Here is a 26,298-nt window from a genome sequence, read left to right on the forward strand (position 1 = left end):
GCTGATCACGAACACGAACGAATCAAACCCGAATCCTTCACTACACAAACACCGAATCCGCTACTAGACTGATGAAGACGTTCTCTTATCAGTCACCTTCGCTCAGCTGAATGTTAATGAAGCGATTCGTCCAAAAAAACCCAAACACAAACCGGTATTGGAGGATAAAACCCTAATGGTTTTATTCAAGAAAGAACCTGCCAAGACTTCAACTCGAACCCGATTCTCCAATCGCAGCTACGAACCTTATCACCTTCAATCTATCACGAATCACATCAAACGTTATTGTGTGCAGTTGATGTATTGTGAACTATTGAGGATGAAGATGATGAATCTTTGACACCTTTTTCACTCTTTCTTGTTTCCTTGAACACTTGTATACAAATTGACAAATGTTGGTTAATAGAAGTGTTTTGACTTCTATATATAGTAACTGACAAAACCAAACAAACATAACAGTATTTCAAACAGTTGAAATAACTCAGAAAACTGAGTTTGCGCGCGAGCGGTCGACCATAGGTCGGCGTGCGCTGACCCGTGGGGAATGCGCTGACCCTTATGGTCGACTCAAAGGTTTCATGCGCTGACCCGTGGATAGCATTACTATGCCATGCGCCGACGTGTGGTCGACTCAAGGGGTTTATGCGCTGACCCGTGAGCTATGCGCCGACCCTTATGGTCGACGCAAGGCATTATGCGCTGACCATCTTCAGTTGGGCTGAGCTTTGCGCTGACCCGTGAGCTTTGAGCTGACCCATATGGTCGACTCAAGGCCTTCGAATCTGCATAAAAACTGTGTTTTGTAATTTTCATGCATTTCGTCATGATCACACTTTGTCCATATATTTTTAATGATTATAATAGATTTAGACAAACGTAGAAAAGGATATGATGGGTAATGTGTTGCATTTGTTTGTGGACGTGCATGATGGTCCTTTGTTATCATCGAAACTTGCGATCGTATGTTGTCTGACTCTTTGTCTTTACAATTGTAGCTAATCAATGTAGAAAATCAATGTAACAGTGAAATGTTCTGGTTTGGCTCAACTTCAAATGATGTTTCTAAGCCAAGGCAATTGGAAAAACATGAAAACAATGCATATTTCTCAAAATGCACTTTTCCCTCCAAAACTCAAAATAAGTTCAAGTGAAAAATGCACTTTTTTTGTGATGAGTTTTAATGAAATGTGATGCATGATTATGATAGTGCACATCAAGAGAAAATTGCTCCAAAAAGAACCACATGATTTGGCCATTTGGTTCAAAAGTTATGCACTCTTGAAATTCAACTTTTCTTGACCAAGAGTGATCCATAACTTGCCAACCACACATGAGAAATTCATGTTCTTGGACGTTTTGGAAAGGTGAGAGCAATATCTACAACTTTCATGTTGGACAAAATTTAATTTGAATCATTTTTGGACATGTAATTTTAAGGAGAAGACCTTTCCATTTTTGGCAATTTTGAATTACAAGTCACTTTCTATTTTTGGAAAGTTTCCATCTGACTTTGTTTTATTCAATGTTGATGTTTGAAATGTCAAATGAAACTTGTTTGGACATGAATGAAGTGTCTCTAACTCTCTCCCACCTCCAAATCCATCAGTTGACTGGTGGTTGACTTTTGTTGACTGACAGATGAATTGGCTTGACTGTTGAACTTGAGCCTCAATCTCCTGATGAAATGGCTCAAACATGAAACCCTAGCTTCCATAAGCTCAATGAAACCATGAAATGATCCCTCATCTCAATGAAGACCTCATCTCCTTGACAAGCTCTGATTGGCACAATGCAGATTATTAGGGTTGACCAGAGGTCAAAACCCTAATCTCAAGGAATCTGATCAAGCATAAGGAATCTCTTGGTGATGATGATACCATGATGATGATGGTGTACCATTTCCCGTAAGATAATGATCAACCTCCTTGAGGAACCATGAAACCCTAATTTGAAGCACCAACCCTCAGATGATTAGTGATCAGTTCAATGAAACCCTCAGCTTGAATCTCAACCTCTTCATCTTCTGATCAAGACCTAGGAGGATGACTTGCTTATGTTGCCACATGATATGCAAATATGCCATGCCTAATGACCTAAGAAATGCAATGCAATATGCTAAGCTAGTCCCAAGAGAGGAGGGCAAATTTTGAGGTGTTACACATGATGCATGATTTAGGCATTTGATTGAACAAGCTTGGATAAAGTATAACCAATATTTGGTATAAAGCCAGATTTTATGATTAATCTTGTGATTATTCTTGAATACAAGTCTGACTATGAATTTTTTGTCATTCGTGTTTTAAAGTATAGTTTCATTTTAACCACGAAATTGATTAACCATTCGTGTTTTATTCGCATAACCAAATTGTTGAAATTGTGTGAGTTTTCCATTACTTACTTGATAAATGTGTGAAACCATCACATCGTGATCTAATGTCATTTTGATTAATTATATTAATTTATTTGACTTGTTTGGAAACCATGGAAATGATCAAGGCATTGTTTTACAATTGAGAGGAACATACTTGACCTATAAAGCCAACACATGAGCGAATGATCCCTACTCCCCTTTTTTAGCTTAATGTTTGGAAATTATTTCTTTTTGTAAAACAAGCAACCTTTAATGCCAATTGCACACAATAAAATTGTCAACAAAGTTGGGTCAGTTTTGCTTTATTGCATCAATGCTTCCACACTTATCAACATTGCCAAGATCATCTGCCAAGAGATACATGCATATGTTAAAAAGAAACATGGAGTGATCTATTTACTGCATTTACAAAAGGCATTAAGTTCATGAGAAGCCAACAAATGAAATCTCCCACCCTCATGCATGATTGGATAGAGTTGTTGTTCTGAACTTGTTGAAGACAAAAGGAAAAAGACCCAACAAAAGACATATAGGAAGACGTCAAAACCTAGTTCTTTGTGCAACAACGAAGAGCTTTTATTCAAAAAGTTGCAACAAATATAGAGGGACCAACAGGATTTTTACATATTTGTGAAAGAACAACACATATGGGATAAGAGATTGTATAACATTCACAAAGGTAGAGCTATGAATATACCTCTTGCATTTCTGGATCACATTTTGGGCGACCAACAATTTGAAGAGCATAAATACCAGGATGAATAACCCAAAATAAAAGAAAAACCACAAGGAAGTCTAGAAAAGAAAAATAAGAAAAAGAAGGAGAAAATCAACACGAAAAATATATCTCTTGTGATTACCAGTGTTATTCTAGAGGCGACCTATGACATGCCTCTAGAATAACCACCAAATTTGAAGAAAAATACCAAAAATGATGCAGAGAAAATGAAGATCCCATCCAAGAATAACAATGTAGTAGAGCGGGAAACAACCAAACAATTTGATATGAATGAGTAAGCAGAGGAAGACATCGATGAAGAAATTGTGGTAGAGAAAGGAACCAAAGAAAATAAAGGGGATTAAACAATTAATGAGATGCTTAAGGAAAACAACAAGGACAACGAGGAAATGAAGAACAACCCCAATGAAGAAGAAGGGAAATATGATGACAAATGAGACGTTGAAGACAATGATGAAGATGAAGATGAGGAAAATCGGGCTAAAAAAGAGAAGAAATATGGACCTGGAAATAATAAGAAATAATTTGTTCTTATGTAGGTATCGACTGAAGCAGAGCAAGAGAAGGACAAAGTACATATTGAAAAAGAGCAATCACAAGACACTAAGGACGATGAACGTGAATATACACCCCCTTCAAATAAAAAATAGCATGGAAATAAAACCAAACGGGTGAGCTGATGAAGAACGTTGACTCAACTATGATGGGGATATGCATGCTTGGGAACTATAAGGAGTCTTGGGAGTCACTGAAAAGTTCTGGCAGACCACAAGGCCCTAACAAACCTAAACTCCCAATTAAATTGAGAGGAAAGAGCCCAAAGAAAGCTAATAAGAACATTGAACCTTTTGACATGACAATAAGTATCACAGATCCCCCCACCTATAAAGCAACAAATGATCATAAAATCCTCTCAAAAACTGAAATCTAAGAAGGATTTTGTTGTTGTTACTGAGGGAAAGGTTAAGTTATAAGGCACACGTACAAAGAGTAAGAAGAAATAAGAAGAGAAAAAGAATTGAAAAATCTCATGCAACAAGGAAAAGCAACATGTTTCAGGCCTGGCTGGTATTTCCAACCAATCATCTTTAAAATTCGATAAAAAAAATTAATTGTTATCTGATATGCTAGAACTTTTCCTATTGACAGTGATGACATTATCCCTACTTCCAGTTATGTGTTTGTGTGTGTGTGTGTGTGGGGGGGGGGGGGGGGGGGGGGGGGGGGAAGGCTCATTTATTTGCTTAAGTTAGTTTATTTTATTTCAATCAATGAAAATTCATGGCTATTATGTTTATTGTTTATAGTGTAGTATTTTGTATTATTAATAATAATAATAATAATAAATAATCTAATCTCAAAATAACATAATTTTTAAATCAATCTCAGAAGATTTATATTTGGATTGTTGAAAATGTTGGAAACAAGCTCTTAAACAAAAATCAATGCACCAAGTGTGACTTAAGTGAGGAACCCTTGTTGCGCATAATGAGTTAGAAAAATAGTTAGCCTTTTAAGAAGTTTAAATTGTTCTAAAGTATGTCATAAGATTCATTGTAAGATTTAGTTTAGGGGAGAAACCACTAGTAATTAGGCCTATCTAAAGTGGGACTACTGCATTTACTAATGTATGATATAGAAAAATAAGAGAAACACACAAAGGTGTGCAAAAAGAAATGAAAATGATAAAAAAAACATGTTGAATAAAGTTCATGGGCCTCGAACTAGAGGGACAATTGGTGTTTTCACTCTAAGTAATAGGTTGGACTCATCACAATTGAGATACCATTAGGTGAAAAGTTGAAACACGTAGAAAAAGTGATTAAGAAATGTAGTGCAAGTAGAATCTCAAAGTTCAAAAACAACTAAAAAGCCCCCAAAATATTAAGCTGGTTAATCCCCCTTGCTGAAACTTAAAAGTGAAACCTTGGACCATAAGATAGAGAAAAAAACTACGATCTAGGTTAAATATCTTAAAAAAATACTTCTGGCATGACATATGGCATCACGAGTCTCACACACACAATGAGATAATATATGATAAAGATTGCGTTGTGCCAATGTTGAGATACTATTCTTTGAGAAAAAATATGATTGTAAGAAATGTGTTACTGAATTAGAGATAATTTAGTTATTATTTATTTCCAAAATCATTTGTCACATAAATTGAGAATAAGTAATGATTCAAGTTTGTGGGTGTGATAACTCATTATTTGTGAGATATTTATTACTTGATTTTATTTTGTGTTAACTGACATTATTTGGTTAAATCAAATATGTTTTGTTGTTTTTAACTTAGTTAGCATAGAACACACTAGGTGCTCTCTTTTGTGAATTTTACGTGTTTGTTACTTGTGTAAGAATACTTTGGTGACAAGTTTTGTCATGCCAAAAATGCAGCTCAATGCAACCTCATTTCCTAGTAGGTCTTAGAGTCAAAAGACGTTGTAAGGAGTGAACGGTCTCAACATTAGGGCGAACATGGCAAGAGCTTGAATATGAGAACACTATCTAAGCTGGAAGACTATATGGATAAGAACGAACACTACAAGACAAAAATTTGCAAAAGCTGTCTATCGCTGGAATGAACACGTGATCGGTCTCTGTAGTGTGCGTGTCATAAGACACTTTGTCCCCTGCATGCGTTGTGTATTGTATCCAGTACTCACACGAAAGGATAAGACGAAGGAATATGCTAATATTCATGGGCTAAATAAATGGATAACCATAAATCCCATTATCCAACGACTCAAGGGAACCCTAAAAGCTAAAAGGATATAAATGACCACTTTTGAGAAATGAAATGAGGTTCAGAAGTTAATACACTTGAGAAATAACTTAGAAAAATATATCTCGTTTGGAGAAGAAAAAGCATGAACCTGAAGTGAAGAGAACATTTCATCTTTCCTTTCTCGAAGAAGTGTTGAGTTACCAGGTGTGAAAAAACTTCCTTTTTGTTAATTAAAGATTGAAATAAGTAGAAGTGTTACACTTAAGTTTTTCATTTCCTTTTGATTAGTGTTTAGAAATGTTAACTTTAAGAACTTGTTTTGTAGTACTTCTTTTGCTCGTTATGAGCTAAACTTGTTAGATGGTACTTTCTGTTAGATGGTGTGGTTATAGTGATGCGTTTTATCATGTGAAAATATTTCTATATATCTATTTCCATGTCTAATCATCCTATAAATAGGTAAAATCTTATTAATATTGAGATATCCTTTGACAAGTGGAACCCATGATAAATATGGTAAAAAATAGTAGGATAAACACATTCAATGGATTAGTCACTTTAGACATAAAGGACTACAACCATATGAGAAATCATAAGCTATAAAAGACGTGTTTAAATGTTATTGCGAGATCTAAAGATTTTCCCTTTAACTTAATGCATATGCTTTGATGTTTTAGACATACACCATTAGGTGACATTCCTTCTCATCTGTCACGACATATCTCATCATTCACAGAAAAAATATGAAACTCATTAAATGGATCATTGCCCAACATGTGTCTCACGATTGATTTAACTTCTTTACTCTTATTTATTACTACTCAACATAAATATGTGACAACCAACCATTATTATCCTTTGCTCATGACACTACTACATAAGGGTCTTTCACCATGGTTAGAAAGAGACATCATCACGGGTGATGAATTATGATAGTGTAAGGCGTGGTACTATGTTCCCTCTTTACCATCATTGGTTGATAACCGTGGTAAAAACATAATAACGCATAATATATCACTATAATTGTAGAAAATAATCATAGTAAAAAGTCGAGGTTATGGGTTCGATACCCAACGCCAATATTTTGGTAGATTCCTAAAACATTTCACCATGGTTGTTCATTCCGACCATAGTGAAATATGTAGCGCACAATATTTCATCATAATTATATATTCCAATTATAGTGATATGTCCACTTGAGGTTATTATTGTTAGAATAAGATTGAGTTCTACATATATACCTCGAGTTTTGATGATAACAATGTTGTATTTGTGTGAGAACAATTTTGGTACCCTATTGGTTTGTTATTGTGTAGCTTTAACAACCAGTTCTGATTCTGAGTATATGACGTGCAACGTCATCAGTTTCTGAACATTGCATTATAAATTCTGCTTTTGCGCTAGTCATGAGAAGATCTGAAAGATGTTCAAAGTTGTTGCTACAATGATCTTTCTGCTTCTATGTGGATTCACTCCTGAGAACTTTTGAGAAGACGTTATGTTGATGCTGCAATGTTCTCTTAGTTTGTGCTTCTGGATGTGACTATAATCATTAAGCTTTTGAAGAATGACAAGCTTCTAAAGAATGACAAGCTTCTGAAGTTGTGTTACTTAGCTGGAGATTCTAAAGATCTCGAGCCAGGCGTTGAGGTTATCAAGGTTCTAATTGAAGAGTCTGAAGATTCTTAAGATACTAAAGATTTCAAGCCAGACTGCTGACGATGTCAAGGTTTTGACTGAGGATTTTGAAGTTTCTGAATCCAGCTGTATGTTTCTTCATTTCATGCTTCATCAACTTTCATCAGAAGCTAATGAACTTGAAGATAAGATCAAATAGATACGTGATCAAATAGTACATAGTACAAATCAAATATTCTTTCCACAACCTAATTCTGTGGCCAAGGACAGTACTATACATCACACCTCTCACTGAATTTATAGGCGAAGGACAGTACGCAGTATCACTCCTTTCACCATCCAACAGTGAATAACCACTCTATTTGGTTTCCCCATTTTTCCCTTCAACGGTCTTCTCCTTATGTTATATAAGTGAGACTTAGAGACTTGAAGAAAAACAAGAATGCTGAAGCGCCGCAATATTTGACAAAGCGTAAATTCTTTGTGAAAAGCTATCATTTTTATACACAATTTTTCTTTAAGTATTTGTCTATCATTTGTGTAAAATTTGTTTGTGTAGAAGCAACTCGTAACACACAAAATATTATTCAAACTGTTTGTTTGATTCCTTAAGGAGATTAAGGTATAGTCGGATTCTTAAGAAGACAACGAAAATTATTCTTTGTGAGTCCTTAAGGAGACTAGGGTATAGTCAGATCCTTGAGAAGACAAAGAAGGTTATTCTTTGTGATTATTGTAATCAGTTGATTATAGTTGATTAAGTTCTTGCGTATAAGGCAAAATCACCTTGGCGGGTAGACTGTAGTAGCTTTGAGTTTTAAGCGAACTAGGATAAAAATACTTGTGTTTAACATTTAAGTGGTGCTCTTGGGTTGGCAAAAAGCTTTTGTTTTTAAAACTCAACTTTGATAGCAAAAACACTATAAGTATTGAATCAAGTTCTAACCGTTAAAGAGTAAGATACAAATATTGGTGTGCAAAAAACTCGTAAAACATTAATAAGTTTAATTGTTTTGTAATATAACTTAATATCTCATATTATTATTTTCTAATTCAATTCAAATGGTTATATAGTTTGTGAAAGATTGTAAAACACTTAAACCACATACGATATAATAAACTCATCTTTTATGCCAGATTGACTGAACAAAATGAAAACTGCAATGTACAAGGAATAACATTAACAAAAACATAAAACAACAATATTTATCAGCAAAACCATCAACACACTTTAACAAAAACATCTAAAATAACACAAACAACAACAACAATATATATATATATATATATATATATATATATATATATATATATAGATATATATATATATATATATATATATATATATATATATATATATATATATATATATATATATATATATATATATATATATTTATATTTATATATAACAACTTACCTTAACAACTTACATTAACATAAACAACAATTAACCTTTACAAAACAACAACATACCTCCACAAAAGCATCAATATACCTAATAAAAAATATCTATAATAACACAAACAAAAACATTTATCAACATAAATAACAACTTACCTTAACAAAACAACAACATACCTCAATAAAAACATCAATAAACCTAATAAAAAACATCTACAATAACACAAACAACAATATTTATCAACAAAAACAATAACTTACCTTACCAAAACCAAAAGATACATCAAGAAACCTAATAAAAACATCTACAATAACACAAACAACAACATTTATCAACAAAAATAACAATTTACCTTAACATAGACAACAAATTTCCTTAACAAAACAACAACATACCTCAACAATAACTTAAACACTTTACTTATCTCAACAAAAAAAAGCAATATAAAATCTATAATCTCATCTTAACAACAAGAAAACAATAAACCTTATGTTTCACGTATATTTTGATCAACAACAACATTCACTCATAAAATATTTTACGAATGTACCTTTCATTAAAAAGATTCGTGGAAAACGAAGACAAATAAATGAGCTACTTGTTTCGTCTTGCCAATATTCGTGAAATTTTTTCTTAATTCATAATAGTTAGAGAAATTATGTTGGAGTTTTGAGAGATTGGAATAAGGTGAGAGAAATTATAGTTTTTTTTAAACACATTCTGTTATGAACTGATATAAGTTAGCTTTTATAGATAATATATTTCACCAAGGTTGATAAAAAGAACCGTGGTGAAATCTCATAATATTTAATTATGGTTGTTAATATGAGTTGTGGTGAAAAGTGTATAATTTTTATTTAAAAATATAAATTAAGGGAGCACATCCTTTTTTTAACGAAAAAACATAACAGTTGTTTAAATGAACCATTGTTATATGTCATTTACAAATAAAAAAATGAAAGGCGCCTAATTGATGACAAATTAACTAACAAATGTACTAGTATTGTTATCAAGTAATAAAATAAGTTTGTTTCCACCGGGACTACAAACTTAAAATAAGAGATGTTGTGCGATATAAATAAAAATAGTAATTGGGAGATTCTTACGATTGTTTTGGTCAAAAACTCAAGAAAATGTTTTTATAACTATGATGAGAAAAGCAGTCAAGTCACATTATCATAATCCCATATTTCTACTTGATTGATGAAACATATATTAACAGATATGCATTGACTACAAAGTTACACGGCATACTAACTCTACCACTACCCAATCCCTTGGCGTGTAACTCACTAATCTATGCGTCAGCTCCCTGATTCCTCAGGCCAATTGTCCCATCAGATCAGGCCACATAACGCGTTAATCCTTAAGTCATAATTCCTAAGCGTACTATCCTTAGGCAATTAGCGAATTCAACCATTAAAGTAGTTCAAATAAACAACCCTAGGGTCAGTAGTCACTACTTATCAATATCAATTCCAATGCCGTAACAATAAAAAGCAACGAGTACAATCAATAACTGGATAATAACAATAAATTAGAACAATAACATTACATCATTTGATCATAGGAATTGCAATTTGACTCATCCTCGCAAAGTACCAGCAAAAATTACCCACGGGTAGGTTAAAATCCCGTAAAATGAATATGGGCATGGACACAAACAATTACCCATTAAAATACGCAGACATGGACGCGGGTACAAATACCTTAGTACCCAACCCACCCATGCCCACACTATATATATTTACATATTTTTGTTTTTCTTATTATAAACACACATGTTTATCTATTTTATTGATTACATCTATATTAAACTTGTATGCATTTTAATGCAAGTTTTTGTTTATTTTTTAATTCAACAATAATATCCTTGAATTTTTTGTAATGTTGTCAAAATCTTAAAATGACAGGATACGTTATAATTGATCAATAATGTTTTATTTGAAACGCGAGTAAACGAGTTTGAGTATAGATATTTAACTATCCATATGGTATGGGCACATATACAAATGTTGGTGCTCACACAAGTAAGAGCTTAAGTATGAGGTTATTTTAAAATTACGGGTACGAGAACAAATACTATAATATCCTATCTAAATCCTATCTATTGTCATTCCTATCCGAAAATATATTCCAATCAAACAAAAATATATTCATAATCAAATTTGACATAATTTAAAAAAATTTAACTACTCATATTGAAATCCATCTATACAAATAACATAGATGCAACGATCATAATTAATATAATTAATAATAATAAAAAATATAAAAGTTAATGGTCAATAAAAAAAGTTAATGGTAATATTAAATAGAAGTCATTTATAAAATTATATTTTATTTGATATGTGAGAATAGTAAGATTTGAAATAAAATGTGAAAGAATTTGATTTTTATAAGTTAAGTTTATTATTCGAGAATAAAGTAATATATATTTTTATTTTATGCTTTCTAATATTTTGGTCTAGCATTTTGCTTACATATATTCTAAGAATGGTCTTTCGATTTATTTAATTTTAAATTTTTTTATATCATATTATTTTATCAACGATTAATAGACAAATATGTAACCATACTAAAAGCATGAGACTGGAACATGATAAATTTGATGAATAATAAATCGTTCTAAACAAATAATACATAAATAAAAAATAAAGCATAAATAACAAACAAATCGAATAATATTATCAATCACTATAAAATTTTATGTTTAAATTGAGAAAAAAAATTAGACCAAAATTATTAGCAAAGGGGTCATGAAAATAATTAAGTTACAGCAGAATAATTTGTTATAATCTTAATTTTTTTTACGAAGTCTGATTTTTTATAAATTAAATTTTTTTTAGACCAAGTTTGAAATAGTCTCAGTAATATATTTAATAAATATATATATATATATATATATATATATATATATATATATATATATATATATATATATATATATATATATATATATATATATATATATATATATATATATATATATATATATATATATATATAGGGTTTGAATAAAAAAAACTAAGGTGTAAAACTTAATAATATGACAGATTCGATAACTCTTAATCTTATATTTATATAACAAAATTAACCGTTTGATTGAAATCTATTATCATATAAATCAACTTATAAAATTTCACATTAATAAAAAATTATTTGATAGGTTAAAGAGAATGATAAAAATTAACGATTTTATAAAATTTTACAAAATGTTAGTTTTGATGTATCTCGTTAAAATGTCAAATAACTTTTTATTAATATTAAATTTTATAGACATGATCTATATGATAATAACTTTCAATCTAACGATAAATTTTATCATAGGAATATGCGGTAAAGAGTTATGAAAAATATCATATTATTAAGTTTGACGCCTTGATGTCATTTGATCCTTTAAAGATGTCATGTTATATAGATAATTTATACATAAAATAATAAAGTATATATTGCAATTATAACCTCTCAAACGATTAAAGAGTGTAATATTGATACAAAGTTTTCAATATTATTATATTAAGTTTTTAAAAATAAATCTATCACATAAACCATTGAATTGCTCTTTGAATTTTTTATAAAATTATTAACTTAAATTCTGATCTTCTTAAAATAATTATTTTCTACTTTCAAATTAAATTTATGAATACAAATATGCTTTTACAATAGAAAACAAGGGATGTGAAATTACTCAATTTATAAACATATATATAATGATGTTCAACAACAAATAGATCATAACAAATATGATATTCATCGATATACATTATTATATGTTATTTTCTTACTTTATATAAATTGTAGTTCAAATAATAAATGATTAACTTGGGTGTTAGTGATCTACTCTTATGAATAATACGAAGCAAATGTCTATTATTTTTCTAAAACAAATGGTTTATTATTAAAAGTTCTAACAAATAATAAATATTAAATATAAAAACATTACATTAAAAGATGCTTAAAGTTTTTATATGTTCAATATTATAGTTGAATATTATATATCAATTAAATTGTTGAACATTTTATTATTAACAAAAACAAGTATAATTATTTTAAAAATATTTATGAAATTTACAATCTAAATTTATATTAACTCATATTTTAAAATTATTGTTTTATAGAAATTGAGATTAAATACAATTACATCAAACTATTTTAAAATTGATTATTTTTTAAATTTAATTTATTTAAATTATTATTTTCTTAATTATTAAAAAATTATATTAAAATAAAATCCGTGCAAAACACGAGTTATTTACCTATTTCATTCCGGATATTTTAAGTAAAGAAAATTTCACCTCATACTCCTATAGTTATATCTATATATTTATATTTTGTTAAAAATGTCAATTTTATATTTATTTATTTTTAATCAATTTATCATAGTTAGAATTGCACTCTTCAAAATCGTATTGGAACATAGTGAAAAATGTAACACCCTTTTTCTACCCCAAATTATTTAGCATATAATTAGAGTAAATAAGCACGCATATAAAGAAAAGGGCATCACATCGACGTTTTCGAAACTTAACACTTTCAAAAACCAACAATACACCTGGTCATTCAAAATAACACATTTCACTCATCATGAATATTCAAGCAATATGCGTTCGCAGCGGAAAATAAAGAATACTCATGTATTTCATAAAAATGATTCATGTCCCATACCATGATCATCTCTCAATAATCACTTCAAATTAAAATAAAACAATTAATGACATAAAGCATATCAAAATAAGATATGAGTTCAATACCACTAATCTACCCAGTGTTACATGACCAGAGCATTGACTCATTACCTAATTTCAAACTAAATACGGAAACTCTCCAGCTAATCTTGAGCAAGCTACCGTCCACCTACTCCAGCAATACTACTCTGTAGTATCTGCACGATACCCATGTAAAGGTAACATTCAAACAGAAAGGGTGAGAATTCCAATCATTATGAAATAGCATAATAAGGCACAATGAATTAAAACAACAATTCAAGAATTCATCACACTTTGTATAATCACATCAATAATATTAACCAACAATCATCTCACATATTTCAAACGTGCATCGCATCCCCATCAACACACGCATTCAATGATCACATAACTATAGACGACTCAATGCAAGACAATGTGACTCTATGCATGTGGTACCTCAATGTGAACTCAAAGTTTCACCGCTTTCCGATTCAATATCTAGAATCCAAGCCACGCTTCCGATCCGGACAAGACCAAAGCCCTACGTCTGTTTCCAATGAAGGATCACCGCTTAAATACTACGCCTAATCCCAATTAAGGATTAACGTCTGCTACGTCTGTTTCCAATGAAGGATCACCGCTTAAATACTACGCCTAATCCCAATTAAGGATTAACGTCTGCTACGTCTGTTTCCAATGAAGGATCACCTCTTAAATACTACGCCTAATCCCAATTAAGGATTAACGTCTGCTACGTTTGTTTTCAATGAAGGATCACCGCTTAACCACTTCCACAATGAAGTCGACCGTGCTATGAATGAATGCACAACATACCAACACATATGCAATTAAGACCATCTATATACCGTCTTAACATCCCACATATCACCATGACTCACAATTGGTACATATACACATCCATCACCACACATCATTCATGATTACATATACACATCCATAACCATAAATCATTCACAATTCAATAATGGTATACATACACATTCATACAATATATTATTCACCACTATAGGTCAATCATCAAATATGTACACATATATTTCATTCCAAAACGCACACAACATTTAAATACCAGTTTTTCACTTTTCAAACAGTGTTAACCGGTTAACGCACATGGTTAATCGGTTAACGCAAAACAGAATACGCTTCTTGGCAATTTTTAACAGTGTTAACCGGTTAACGCCCTGGGTTAACCGGTTAACGCAAGACAGAATTCAATTTTTCCAATATTATAACAGTGTTAACCGGTTAACGCCCTGGGTTAACCGGTTAACGCAAAACAGAATGTTGTTCCTGCGCTAACACAAAACAGAATACAAATTTCCCCGCATTTTTCATCGTTGGAGGACTTCCGGACCTCCGATTTCGATTCCGTAAAAAGTTACACGTTCAGAAAATTATGACTCATCCAATTATATATTCATTCACAGTTTTAGCATAATTTAATCATCACAATTCAAGAGTATTTATCAAGACCTAATAATTCAAAATCATGCCAATTAAGGATTTCAACCTAAAACATGTTCCTACCCATTGACCCAATCATACTAACCCATAATAATAAGGATTTCCCCCCTTACCTTGTCAATTTGATGAAAACCTTGACTCCTCTCGCTTTTCCTCTCCTCTTTCTCTATTGCTTTCAGTGCTCAAGTGAATTCTAATTCTCACTTCCTTCACTCTTACTATTTATAATAGTATTCTAGTTGCGCTTAAATCATCTAATTTAATCACTAGGCCAATAATACCTAATATTTAAATACCTCTATTTAAATTTAAATAATTAACCACTCACCATGCAACCAAGTTAATTAATTAATTCAATTATTTAATTATTTCTCATATCCACTAGATAATGAATTAATACACCAATTAATTAATTAACACTCCACATAATTAAATTAAAATAATAATAATAATAGTATAATAATTCAATACTAAAAAAATGGGTTGTTACAACTCTCCCCCACTTAAAAGATTTTCGTCCTTGAAAATTTACCTCAAACGAACAACTCCGGATATGATTCCCTCGTCTTATCCTCGAGTTCCCACGTAATATTTCCATTGGCGACTCCGCCCCATATCACTTTTACCAAAGAAATCTCCTTACCACGAAGCTTCTTCACTTCTCGATCTTCAATCCGCACATGTGATGTATCAACCGTCAAATTATCCCGTACTTGCACATCATCTAATGGAACAACATGCGATGGATCCGCAATGTACTTCCTCAAGAATCCTCTTTCTCAAATCCATACCATCCGGAACACACACTCGATCACGACACCTCATGATACCAGTCTCATCAATCCGAAAGTCACCACCTTTACCTTGGTTAATTAATGTCATAACATCAACTAACTTCAAATCTGACCTCTGACCTTCTATAATCTCGTCAAGAATGTCACACGTAAGCTTCAACATCCCAAGCTTAACACACGAATACGTCGCTTCACAAACCAGACTCAAATCCCTAAATTGCTCCAACAATTCAAACTCTCGCATCATCAACATAGACATATGCAATGACTTCCTACTCAATGCATCGGCTACAACATTCGCCTTCCCAGGATGATAATTCAAACAAAAATCATAATCCTTCAAGAATTCCAACCATCTCCTTTGCCTCATATTCGATTCTTTCTGATCGAACAAGTACTTCAAACTCTTGTGATCACTAAACACATCAAACCTCGATCCAAACAAGTAATGTCTCTAAAGCTTCAACACAAACACAACGGCGGCCAACTCTAAATCATGCGTCGGATAATTCTTCTCATGAACCTTGAGTTGCCTTGAAGCATAAGCTACCACTTGCCCCTTTTGCATCAGAACACCTCCCAAACCCAACAAAGAAGCATCGCAATACACAACGAAGGTTTCTAACGGATCCGGTAAAATCAAAATAGGAGCCGTAGTCAATCTTCTCTTAAGTTCTTGAAAATTCACTTCACACTGCGAAGTCCAAATGAAAGCTTGACCCTTCCTAGTCAACTGCATCAACGGTAACAACAACTTAGAAAATCCCTCAATGAACTTCCTATAATAACCAGCCAAACCAAGGAAACTTCGAATCTCAGCAACAGACTTAGGAGCCTCCCACTGAGATACAGCTTCGATCTTCGTAGGATCCACAGAAATCCCACCGCTCGAAATCACATGTCCAAGAAAACTTACTTCACTCAACCAAAATTCACATTTAGAGAGTTTAGCAAACAACTTCATCTCTTTCAACACCGATAACACAACCTTCAAATGCTCTGCATGATCCTCTTCGCCCTTGGAATAAATCAATATATCATCGATGAACACAACTACAAACTTATCCAGATAGTCATGAAAGATTCTATTCATATACTCCATAAATACACCAGGTGCATTTGTCACCCCAAAAGGCATCACAGAGTACTCGTAGTGACCGTACCTTGTCCTAAAAGCAGTCTTTTGAATATCCTCAGCCTTTACACGAATCTGATGATACCCAGACCTCAAATCAATTTTGCTAAACACACAAGCTCCAACCAGCTGATCCATCAGATCGTCAATCCTAGGAAGTGGATACTTGTTCTTAATCGTCACTTTATTCAGTTGTCTATAATCAACACATAATCTCATAGAACCTTCTTTCTTCTCACGAAAATCTTATGGGAAATAGTTCTCCAAGAAGGTATCACGGAAAAGAGTCCAAGTAACTTCAATGTTGTCTTCTTCGAACCTCTGAAGAGTGTTATTCCACCAATCTTCGGCTTCCTTCTCAAGCATATGGGTACCAAACTGCACTTTCTGAGCATCAGTACAGTTCATGACTCTGAAGATCTTCTCAATTGCTTTCAGCCAAGCTTGAGCTTTCTCAGGTGCATGCTCACCCTCAAAGATAGGAGGACTGTTCCACTGGAATCTCCCCAAAGCACGGAACTCATCATCATCTCCCTTTTGGTTACCGGCATTCGCATTCGCTTGATGGGCATTCGCTTGATGGATCTGACCCATGGATTCAGCCAGCATCCTCAGCGCCTCAGCAATGGCATCGTCATTCCTGCCTGCAACCATTGTCCTGAACAACCCGAAACATCAAACAAGCAGTATCGATCGTGTCATCAATACTGTCTAGAAGACTTTTGACATGTATTTTTTCTTTACCGAAACACTTTGTTGAAGACATCCGATTTATTGTGAAACGTGTTCCGGAACACTGTCTAGAAGAGTTTCGATTTAGTGTAAAAAACGTACCATTTCGAAACACTTAACATATGTGTTTCAGTTAGCACACTAATATATATCAGAACTCTTTCTTAAAGATTTTCGATTTGTGTATTTTTATGTACCGAAACTCTTTTATGAAGACTTTCGGTTTGCATTGTTAATTTTTTTTGTGACAATTTTTTATTGTGTAGATGAAAATTCTTCCCCAAACATGTAGATACTTCAGTTGCTTTTTCAACTACTAAAAAATTTAATACACACGAGAAGAGGTGATAAGGTGAATTAAAGAGGTTGAAATCCATAATAAATAACAAGGATACTATAGTGGAATCCAAAGTGCGATAAAAAATGTGGATGCCCATTTAAAATTAGGTAAACATGAAAAAGGGGTTTCCGTTGCCACTAATCACATTAGATTAGGAGAAGTTTCGTTGTCCAGCAACAACGTCTTGGATGTTAGGATTTGCATGATGTTTACAACATTGACAATTACTTACGCCTATATTACCATGAATATGTAATCAACGCATCACCGAGCTGCTTGCAACTGAACATGGAAACATCTCCGAGGTATTTGTAAAGGGGAACCAACACAACTGCTTCCCAATTGTATCCCGAACATCTCTCTAAGTTCGTAAATAGTAAGATGTATCGTGCCTCGACAAGCGTAAAGGTCTCGTCGGCAAAAATTGTGGAATCCACCAACATCAGCAAATACGCTCTAGTTGCATATGCCCAGCTAGAAGTAGCTGTATGCACTATGAATAAATCATATAACCACTCCCACTTATAGTAAGAACTCATACAACTACAAACATGTGCTTGTGTCACACCGTGTGACACTTCTAAGTAATCAATAACAACCTCTTCGGTGACATCTTGAGGGCTCAAAAACACTCTCCTAATGAGCAAGTGAAGCAGTCAAGAGACGTCATCCAGAGTAATGTTCAACTCACCATACGACATGTGAAATGAAGATGTCTCTAGATGCCATCTCTCCACAAATGCGGATACTAGGCTTATATCTATCTTCGTCAAACCGATTCTTTAAAGTGAAGATAATGCAGACCTAGAAACCTAACTCTCCATCTATCATGGAAGAGTTTGCGAAACCCTCGATATCAGCTTAAACACGTGTCTAACAAGCAACCTTCAACTTCTTTCTTCAGACCTCTCTCCTGAAAACAATTAAAACACATATTATAAAACACAATATAAATAATTCAAATATTATTCAATATAAAATATACGTCGTTACTTACGTCACCGAACCATAAATGTCGAGCAACAATGCTCATACTTTACCAAAAGAGACGTATCATACGACCTTCTTGAAAAGCCAACCGGCTCTGCTGCGGATGCAGATGTGCACCGTCCTAAACCACGATTTGGAATCCTACCGTCCTTGCCTCGTGTTCGAGACACTATTAAAAAAAATCACAGCGGAACACTTCTTATAACAATTCCGATGTGAAAAATAAACCACACATCCGAAACACTTTTAAGAAGACTTCCCGTGAAAATAATGAAAAACCGAATGTTTTTTAAGAAGATTTTCGATTCAAAGTTTGAAAATCGGATGTCTTTTAAAAATAGTTCCAATTCAAAATTTAAAAACCGAATATCTTTTACGAAGAGTTTCAGTGAACTGGAAAAAACTGGAACACTTATTAAATGTGTTCCGATATGTTAAATGTGAATCAAAAGACCTCCAAAATGAGTTTCGATTTGCCGTGATAAAATGTGTTTGTTCTGGAAGTCTTGAAGCGAGAGTGAAGTCAAAAGTAGAAATTTCAAAAATATAACTTACTTATATAAGAACATTTTATTCTAAAAAATTATAATGTAGGGATAGAGGGATAATTAACCATGGTAAATCGTATCTCTAACAAACACAATTGAAGAACACTATTTAACCAAAAAAAATAGTAATGGGCCGAAAAATAAAAAATAAACTATACGGGTCGATTATCCAACCCAGTCCATTACGTAAACAAATCCTAACCAAACAATAACGAACAAATAAAACCTCTACGATTTACAGAGTTCCACTTCCAAAACCCTAACCAAAACCCAAGCTCCAAACTGTGAAGCTTCAATGGGGAAGGCGAAAGCAAAAGGTAAGCATCGTTTGGATAAGTGGTACCACTTAGCCAAAGAAACCGGTTACAGATCCAGAGCATCCTTCAAACTCCTTCAGATTAATGGAAAGTTCGATTTCCTCAGTTCCGCACGCGCCGTCCTCGATCTCTGCGCCGCTCCCGGAGGTTGGATGCAGGTGGCGGTCAAACATGTTCCCAAAGGCAACCTTGTCATCGGAGTTGACCTTGCCCCTATCGCTCCCATGATTGGAGCCACCGCTATTCAGGAGGATATCACGAGACCTGAGTGCAAGTCACGAATTAAGAAAATCATGAACCAAAATGGTTGTAGTACTTTTGATGTTATTCTTCACGATGGTTCGCCGAATGTCGGTGGTGCTTGGGCTCAAGAAGCTACGAGTCAGAATGCTCTTGTTATTGACTCTGTTAAGTTGGCTACACAGTTTTTATCACCTAAGGGCACTTTTGTTACTAAGGTTTTACAATCTAATCTTACTCCATTAACTTTGTTAATCACTGTTTATTGTTATTATTGGTTCTGATTTTTTATTTATTTAACTATTGCTGCTACTTTGTTTTGTGATAGGTTTTCAGGTCGCAGGATTACAGTGCCGTTGTGTATTGTTTGAAGCAGGTAATGGTTTCTTTATTTATTTAATGAATTTTTTTAAATGAAGAATCAATTATTGGTTCTTTGTGATTTTATGTGTGATTTGGTGGAATTTGTTGGTGCATGTTGAAAATTGTTTGCTTGGGCGGTGGATTATTTGAATTGCAGTTGTTTGAGAAGGTTGAGGTGGATAAACCGATTGCCAGTCGATCTGAATCTGCTGAGATATATCTTGTTGGGCTTAAGTACAAGGCCCCTGCTAAGATTGATCCTCGCCTTCTCGATTACAAGCATCTTTTTCAGGCATCTGCTCAGCCACAAGCCAAGGTAAATTGTTTTTTTGACGATTTTGGATTGGATTGGTGTTGTATACATATACTTTTGTTGCTATTTTTGTTTAATTTTCTTGGCTGTTGCATTGTTAACACAGGTGGTGGATGTTCTCAGAGACAATAAGCAAAAGAGGCATCGAGACGGGTAATTCCCTCAGCACTGTGTTTTATCTTTCAATCTGTTTATTATGGCTTAAGCATGCTTTCTCAAATAGTTCTGCCTTGAAATGGAATTTATTAACTTGTATTGTAGAATCGACATGTGTTTTTTTTTCATAAGAAAAGAAACTAATTATGTACAATGTTATGGTTTTCTGAGAAACAACAAATACTTGGACTATGGGAAAATCCTTAGTTCAACTGCTTAATTATATGTTTTTTGTTGCTATTTTAACTATTTTATTTTATTTTACGCCTACAGGTATGAAGATGGAATCACAACTTTGAGGAAGGTTTCTTCAGCTGCAAGTTTTATTTGGTCAGATGCTCCTCTGGAGATTCTTGGTTCAGTTACTTCTATAAGCTTTACGGATCCCGCCGATTTAAAAATCAAGGATAACAAACTAACTACTGAAGAGGTATTTTTGGGTATATACAATGATATATAAATTTTTAATTTGTCGAGGGTATGAACAATGCTTAATGTTGTTAATATTAAATGCTTTGATTATGGCTATATGGCAGGTAAAATCTCTCTGTGAAGATTTGAGGGTTTTGGGGAAGCAAGACTTCAAGCATCTTTTAAAGTAATTACACTTCCTGTTGTTTCTTGCTTTATATTTTTTAAATGATTGATCCTGAATATGTTTATTATTTTCTTTTGTCCGGGGTAAATGATGTTGTATCTTCTGGTTACCTGTAGGTGGAGGATTCACATTAGAAAAGCTCTTTCACCGTCTAAAAAGACCGAACCTGCTTCTACAGCTGTGGTAGAAAATGAGAATGAGGTGGATGAAGATGATAGACTACTCAACGAAATGGAGGAACTGACAAATGCACTGGACCGCAAGAAGAAACGTGAAAAAAAGATTCTAGCGAAAAGAAGAGCTAAGGTTTGTGGCTTCTTATTTGCCTTTGAGTGGACTTGGATACCATACATATAAATTTTCTCATCTTTGCAGAAATTGTTGTGAATATTTATTTGGAAAACATAATAGGTTAATATGATATTGATATCAAGATTTTACGATGTTAGTCTCAAAAATCGTTTAAGGGCGTGCAAGGCCAAAAATAGTGTTAATCTATCATGTATCATGGCATTTTAAGCCCAGTTCTGGTTTTTAATCCCTTTTGTGGATGAGATCAAGCTGATTCATTGTTTTACCCATTTGGGGTTTACAGGACAAGGTGCGGAAAGCGACTGGGATGCAAATGGATGCAGTAGAAGATTATGTTGATCATGAGTTGTTTTCTCTTGCCTCCATGAAGGTTTTACTTTAATCATTTTTCTTCCACCATTTTAGATGAAGTGTTCTTTTTTGTTTTTGTTTTTTTAACAATCATTAAGAAAAGCAACGGATGAAGTATTAGTCAATAAGGTTTGCTATAATCTATTTATTTCCTCCATTTCAAATCAACCGTTTAAGGTTTTTCAACAATCATTAAGAAAAGCAACCAAGGACTGAATGAGTGGAATGATTTTATCAAATTATTCTAATTATCTATATTGAAGTAGTAGTCAATGTTCTAAAGACATTTTTGAGTTTGATGACCAGAAACAAATTTTTATTTAGGGGAGAATTTGGAGACTAGTATCTTATGGTTTACAAGTTAATATTATTCGTTTAAGAGGTATGTATGTACTGGTTGTTTGTTTGACACATTTATGAGAGTTTACTCCCTTTGTGACAAAGATCCACCATATTATAAATTACTCATATAATAACAATTTCATAGTTAGTGTCCTTACTAATCTATTATTCTTTGGAATAAATTACATATTAGTGATATGACTTTTTATCTTAGCAAATGTCTTTTTTGGTCTTTCCTTCATGAGTAAACCAGAATGAGAGCATATCTTACCTTTTTGTGATAAGTATTTTGTTTCTGCCAATTTGTTTGTATATATTGAGTTATGACAATAGCTCCACGGCTTGAGTTTTATTAGTTACTCATCTTCAGATTGGAAATATGTTTTCAACTTGTTATCGACTGTTTCTTGGTTGTTGTCACGGGGTTTTAGGGTAAGAAGGATCTGGTAGCTGTTGACACCACTGACTATGAAGGCGGTGAGGGTGAAGGAGATGACAGTGAGAATGAAGAAAACAAAGGTGGCTCAGAGCATTCATCCAGTGACTTAGATTCTGATGAAGAACGTAAAAGGTGATTGACAGGTTCTTTTGATATTGTTTCTCATGTTATGAGTCACCTATATTCTTGCATATAACTTGTAATGATTATCTAACTAGTGTATGTCTTATGCCTGGCCCTTGAGAAGGTGTGAGGAGTATATCTCTTGGGGGATTATAGTGTGAGGGGACCATTGAGTTGGTTACAGGGGGTGATTTTAATAGTTATATAGTTAAACAAGGGAATATTGCGAGGGAAAGAATGGAAGTGTGAGGTGTATATCTGCCCTTTTGTTTATTTGTTTTTTTAAATTATGAAAACCATTCTTTAATCACTGTTGTTCCTACCTCTGAACTGTTTTTTTTTCTGCTGGTCTTTCATAACTGGGTCATCTAACCGTTTACATGTATCAGGTATGATGAACAAATGGAAGATTTACTTGAACAAGCTTATGAGCGGTTTGTGATAAAAAAGGAAGGGACTGCAAAGCAGCGTAAGAGAATTAAAAACTCCTATGATGCAGACTCCCAACTTTTGGAGGTACGGGACATTCTTTTTTTGTGATTGTAGATGTAATTACACCTTCTGGTTTGGGAGTTATAAATATAAAGGGAATTGAAATTATACTCCGATTTTTGAAAAACTATTGCTTTTGTGAACATCTCTTAAACTACATACTTTACATATTCCCATTCCCTTAGTTCCAGTTTCCTTTATTTTCTGCCCTTTATGACATTCAAACATATCCTATGCCCAGTACTTTTTATGGAGCTTCCTGGTAATATAGACATGTTTTTAGTTGTTACTGTTAGCTTTACCTGCTTGGACTTCCCTTTAGGAGTGACATTTTTTGCGACTCAAATCACAACTGTCTTTTTGATGGGAATGTGGAATGACATGTCCCTTTTTATTCCGTGCTCAAAAAGAAATATTTACAGACTTTTACCTTTTGGCTTGTAGGCTGTTGAAACTGATGACATTGTTCAGTCCAATTATGATTCAGACGAAGATGAGGGCGTTCAAGAAGCAAACCCTTTGATGGTGCCCCTTAATGATGGGGCAGCGCTCACCCAAGAGGAGATCACAAATACATGGTTTAATCAGGATGTCTTTGCTGAAGCTGTAGAGGAACGAGATGTCGAGAAGGATGATAGTGAAAATGAAATGGATATTGATGGGCCAAAGGAGAAGATGCCCGTTGCTATCAACATCAAAGGAAGTAAGTCTGTTTCAGAAAAGATAAAAGAAAATAAATCTGCTGCTTCTGCGGTGATGGATCGCACTCAACCTCAAGCGTCTAAGGAGATGGATTATGAGGTTGTTCCTCAACCTGATACTGATTCAGATGATTCGTCCTCTGATGAGTCGGATGATGATGTTGAAACAAAAGCTGAGATATTGGCTTTAGCTTCAAAGATGTTAAGGAAAAGGAAAAGGGAACAAATCCTGGATGATGCATATAATAAGCACATGTTTCATGATGAAGGTTTGCCCAAGTGGTTTATAGATGAGGAAAGGAAACACCGTCAACCAGAAAAGCCTATCACTAAAGAGGAAGTTGCAGCAATGAAAGCACAATTTAAAGCAATTGATGCCCGGCCTGCAAAGAAGGTTGCTGAGGCCAAAGCCCGAAAGAAGCGTGTTGCAATGAGGAAGCTTGAGAAAGTACGCAAGAAGGCCAATGTTATATCAGATCAGCCAGACATATCCGAACGTTCAAAGAGTAAGCAAATTGATCGACTATATAAAAAAGCTGTTCCAAAAAGGCCTCAAAAGGAGTATGTAGTTGCAAAGAAAGGTGTTCAAGTTAAGACTGGCAAGGGAAAAGTTCTTGTTGATCGCAGAATGAAGAAGGATATGAGAAAAAGTGGAATGGGTAAGGCAGGAAAAAGAGGTTCCAAGGCAAAGGGTGGCAAGGCTCCAAAGGGCGGCAAAGGTCCAAAGGGCGGCAAGGCTCCCAAGGGTAACACACCAAAGGGAAAAGGATTTTCACAGGGCTCTGCAAAGAAGGGAAGAAAATAAATGAAAATAGGCGACTTGTCTTATTTTCCCGGCTAAATTTTGTATGCTAATTTTTCTTTTCTTTTGTCTGTTACTTTGCTTAAGATGATATATAAATTAAAGAATAGTGCTGTTTTGTTCCTCATTAATGCAATTCAATTCGAAATTTGATTGATGGCTTCTGTAATAGAAAGCTGAAAGTTTAGAATTTGATTATGGCTCTGCCAATATACCAATATAGCGTTAACGGGTTTGGAATGAATCGTTATAAATTGGTAATAATGCGACATTTCTATTTTATGGTTAGATTGAGATCTTTGACACAAGTTTGAATCTTTAATTTCTGATGGTGCACTGCCTTTTATGAATGATTTACAAAGTCAAATAAACCGTGTTTTGAAAAAAACAGTTCTCCGGTTATCTCTTGGTTAGGAGTACTCAAATTTGTTGGGTTTCTTTGGCTTATTTTTCTTTTTTAAAAAACATTCAATTTGTGTATGTATTCTCGTTTGTTATTAAAAACTATTTCGATTAAGAGCTATATTTATTTTACTTTGCTTAATATTTCATATGTTAATTTGGTATTTTCTATAAGCAATTTAGTTATTTTTTTGGATACAGAAGAGATCTAAAGATCTAGAGAAAAAAAATTTAATAAGCTTTAAAATTAATAAGTTATTAATAAGTTTAGGGAATGCGACCTTAATATTTCCTTTATGTTCAATATTGTTGAATTTGATGAGTCAATTTTATTGAGTCATTTTCTTGAGGATTTTTTAATGTATCTCATAAGTTTCTTTGCCACCATGCAAAAATACATAAATATTCTCGGAGATGCATATCCGAACGCAAAATCTCAGCTAACGATAAAATATTCTGGAGATGCATTTCCAGAATATTTTAGAGGTTAAATCGCACCCGATCCTCTCCTTCTTCAGTTCTCATTTTCTTCAAACTCAACTTTAAACTCTCTCAATTTTTTTTCTCTACACCAAGTAAAAACTCAATCAACAAGGCTCAAGGGAACTTCAATCAATATCTCTAACATCCGAAACAACATCAGAACATCAATCTTTTGTAAATTTTTTGAATTTTTGAGTTTTTATGTAAATGAGTAGAAATCGATGATTAATGTTAGAAATGAGTAGAAATAGTATTTAAGATAGTT

At 33.4% G+C, this 26,298-nt stretch overlaps 1 protein-coding gene across 1 annotated transcript; it reads left to right on the top strand.

Moving 5' to 3' along the window:
- Positions 1-19,788: 19,788 nt before the first annotated feature.
- LOC127108379 (adoMet-dependent rRNA methyltransferase spb1) lies at positions 19,789-25,305 on the top strand. Its single transcript, XM_051045844.1, has 11 exons — positions 19,789-20,374; positions 20,485-20,532; positions 20,677-20,835; positions 20,939-20,985; positions 21,262-21,418; positions 21,525-21,586; positions 21,703-21,892; positions 22,182-22,268; positions 23,023-23,162; positions 23,543-23,669; positions 24,090-25,305. Exons 1-11 carry the CDS (start codon positions 19,895-19,897, stop codon positions 25,149-25,151), a joined length of 2,559 nt encoding a protein of 852 aa, XP_050901801.1. The 5' UTR covers positions 19,789-19,894; the 3' UTR covers positions 25,152-25,305.
- The last annotated feature ends 993 nt before the right edge of the window (positions 25,306-26,298 follow it).

The sequence above is a fragment of the Lathyrus oleraceus genome, chromosome 7, assembly GCF_024323335.1.
Source record: "Lathyrus oleraceus cultivar Zhongwan6 chromosome 7, CAAS_Psat_ZW6_1.0, whole genome shotgun sequence".
Classification (NCBI taxonomy): domain Eukaryota; kingdom Viridiplantae; phylum Streptophyta; class Magnoliopsida; order Fabales; family Fabaceae; genus Lathyrus; species Lathyrus oleraceus.

What these genes read in the sequence shown, in the direction of transcription:
- LOC127108379 (XM_051045844.1), top strand. Translation starts at nt 19,895, where the DNA reads ATGGGGAAGGCGAAAGCAAAAGGTAAGCATCGTTTGGATAAGTGGTAC. An exon ending in AGGGCACTTTTGTTACTAAG is followed by an intron (nt 20,375 to 20,484) that starts GTTTTACAATCT and finishes GTTTTGTGATAG; the next exon opens with GTTTTCAGGTCGCAGGATTA. An exon ending in CAAAAGAGGCATCGAGACGG is followed by an intron (nt 20,986 to 21,261) that starts GTAATTCCCTCA and finishes TTACGCCTACAG; the next exon opens with GTATGAAGATGGAATCACAA.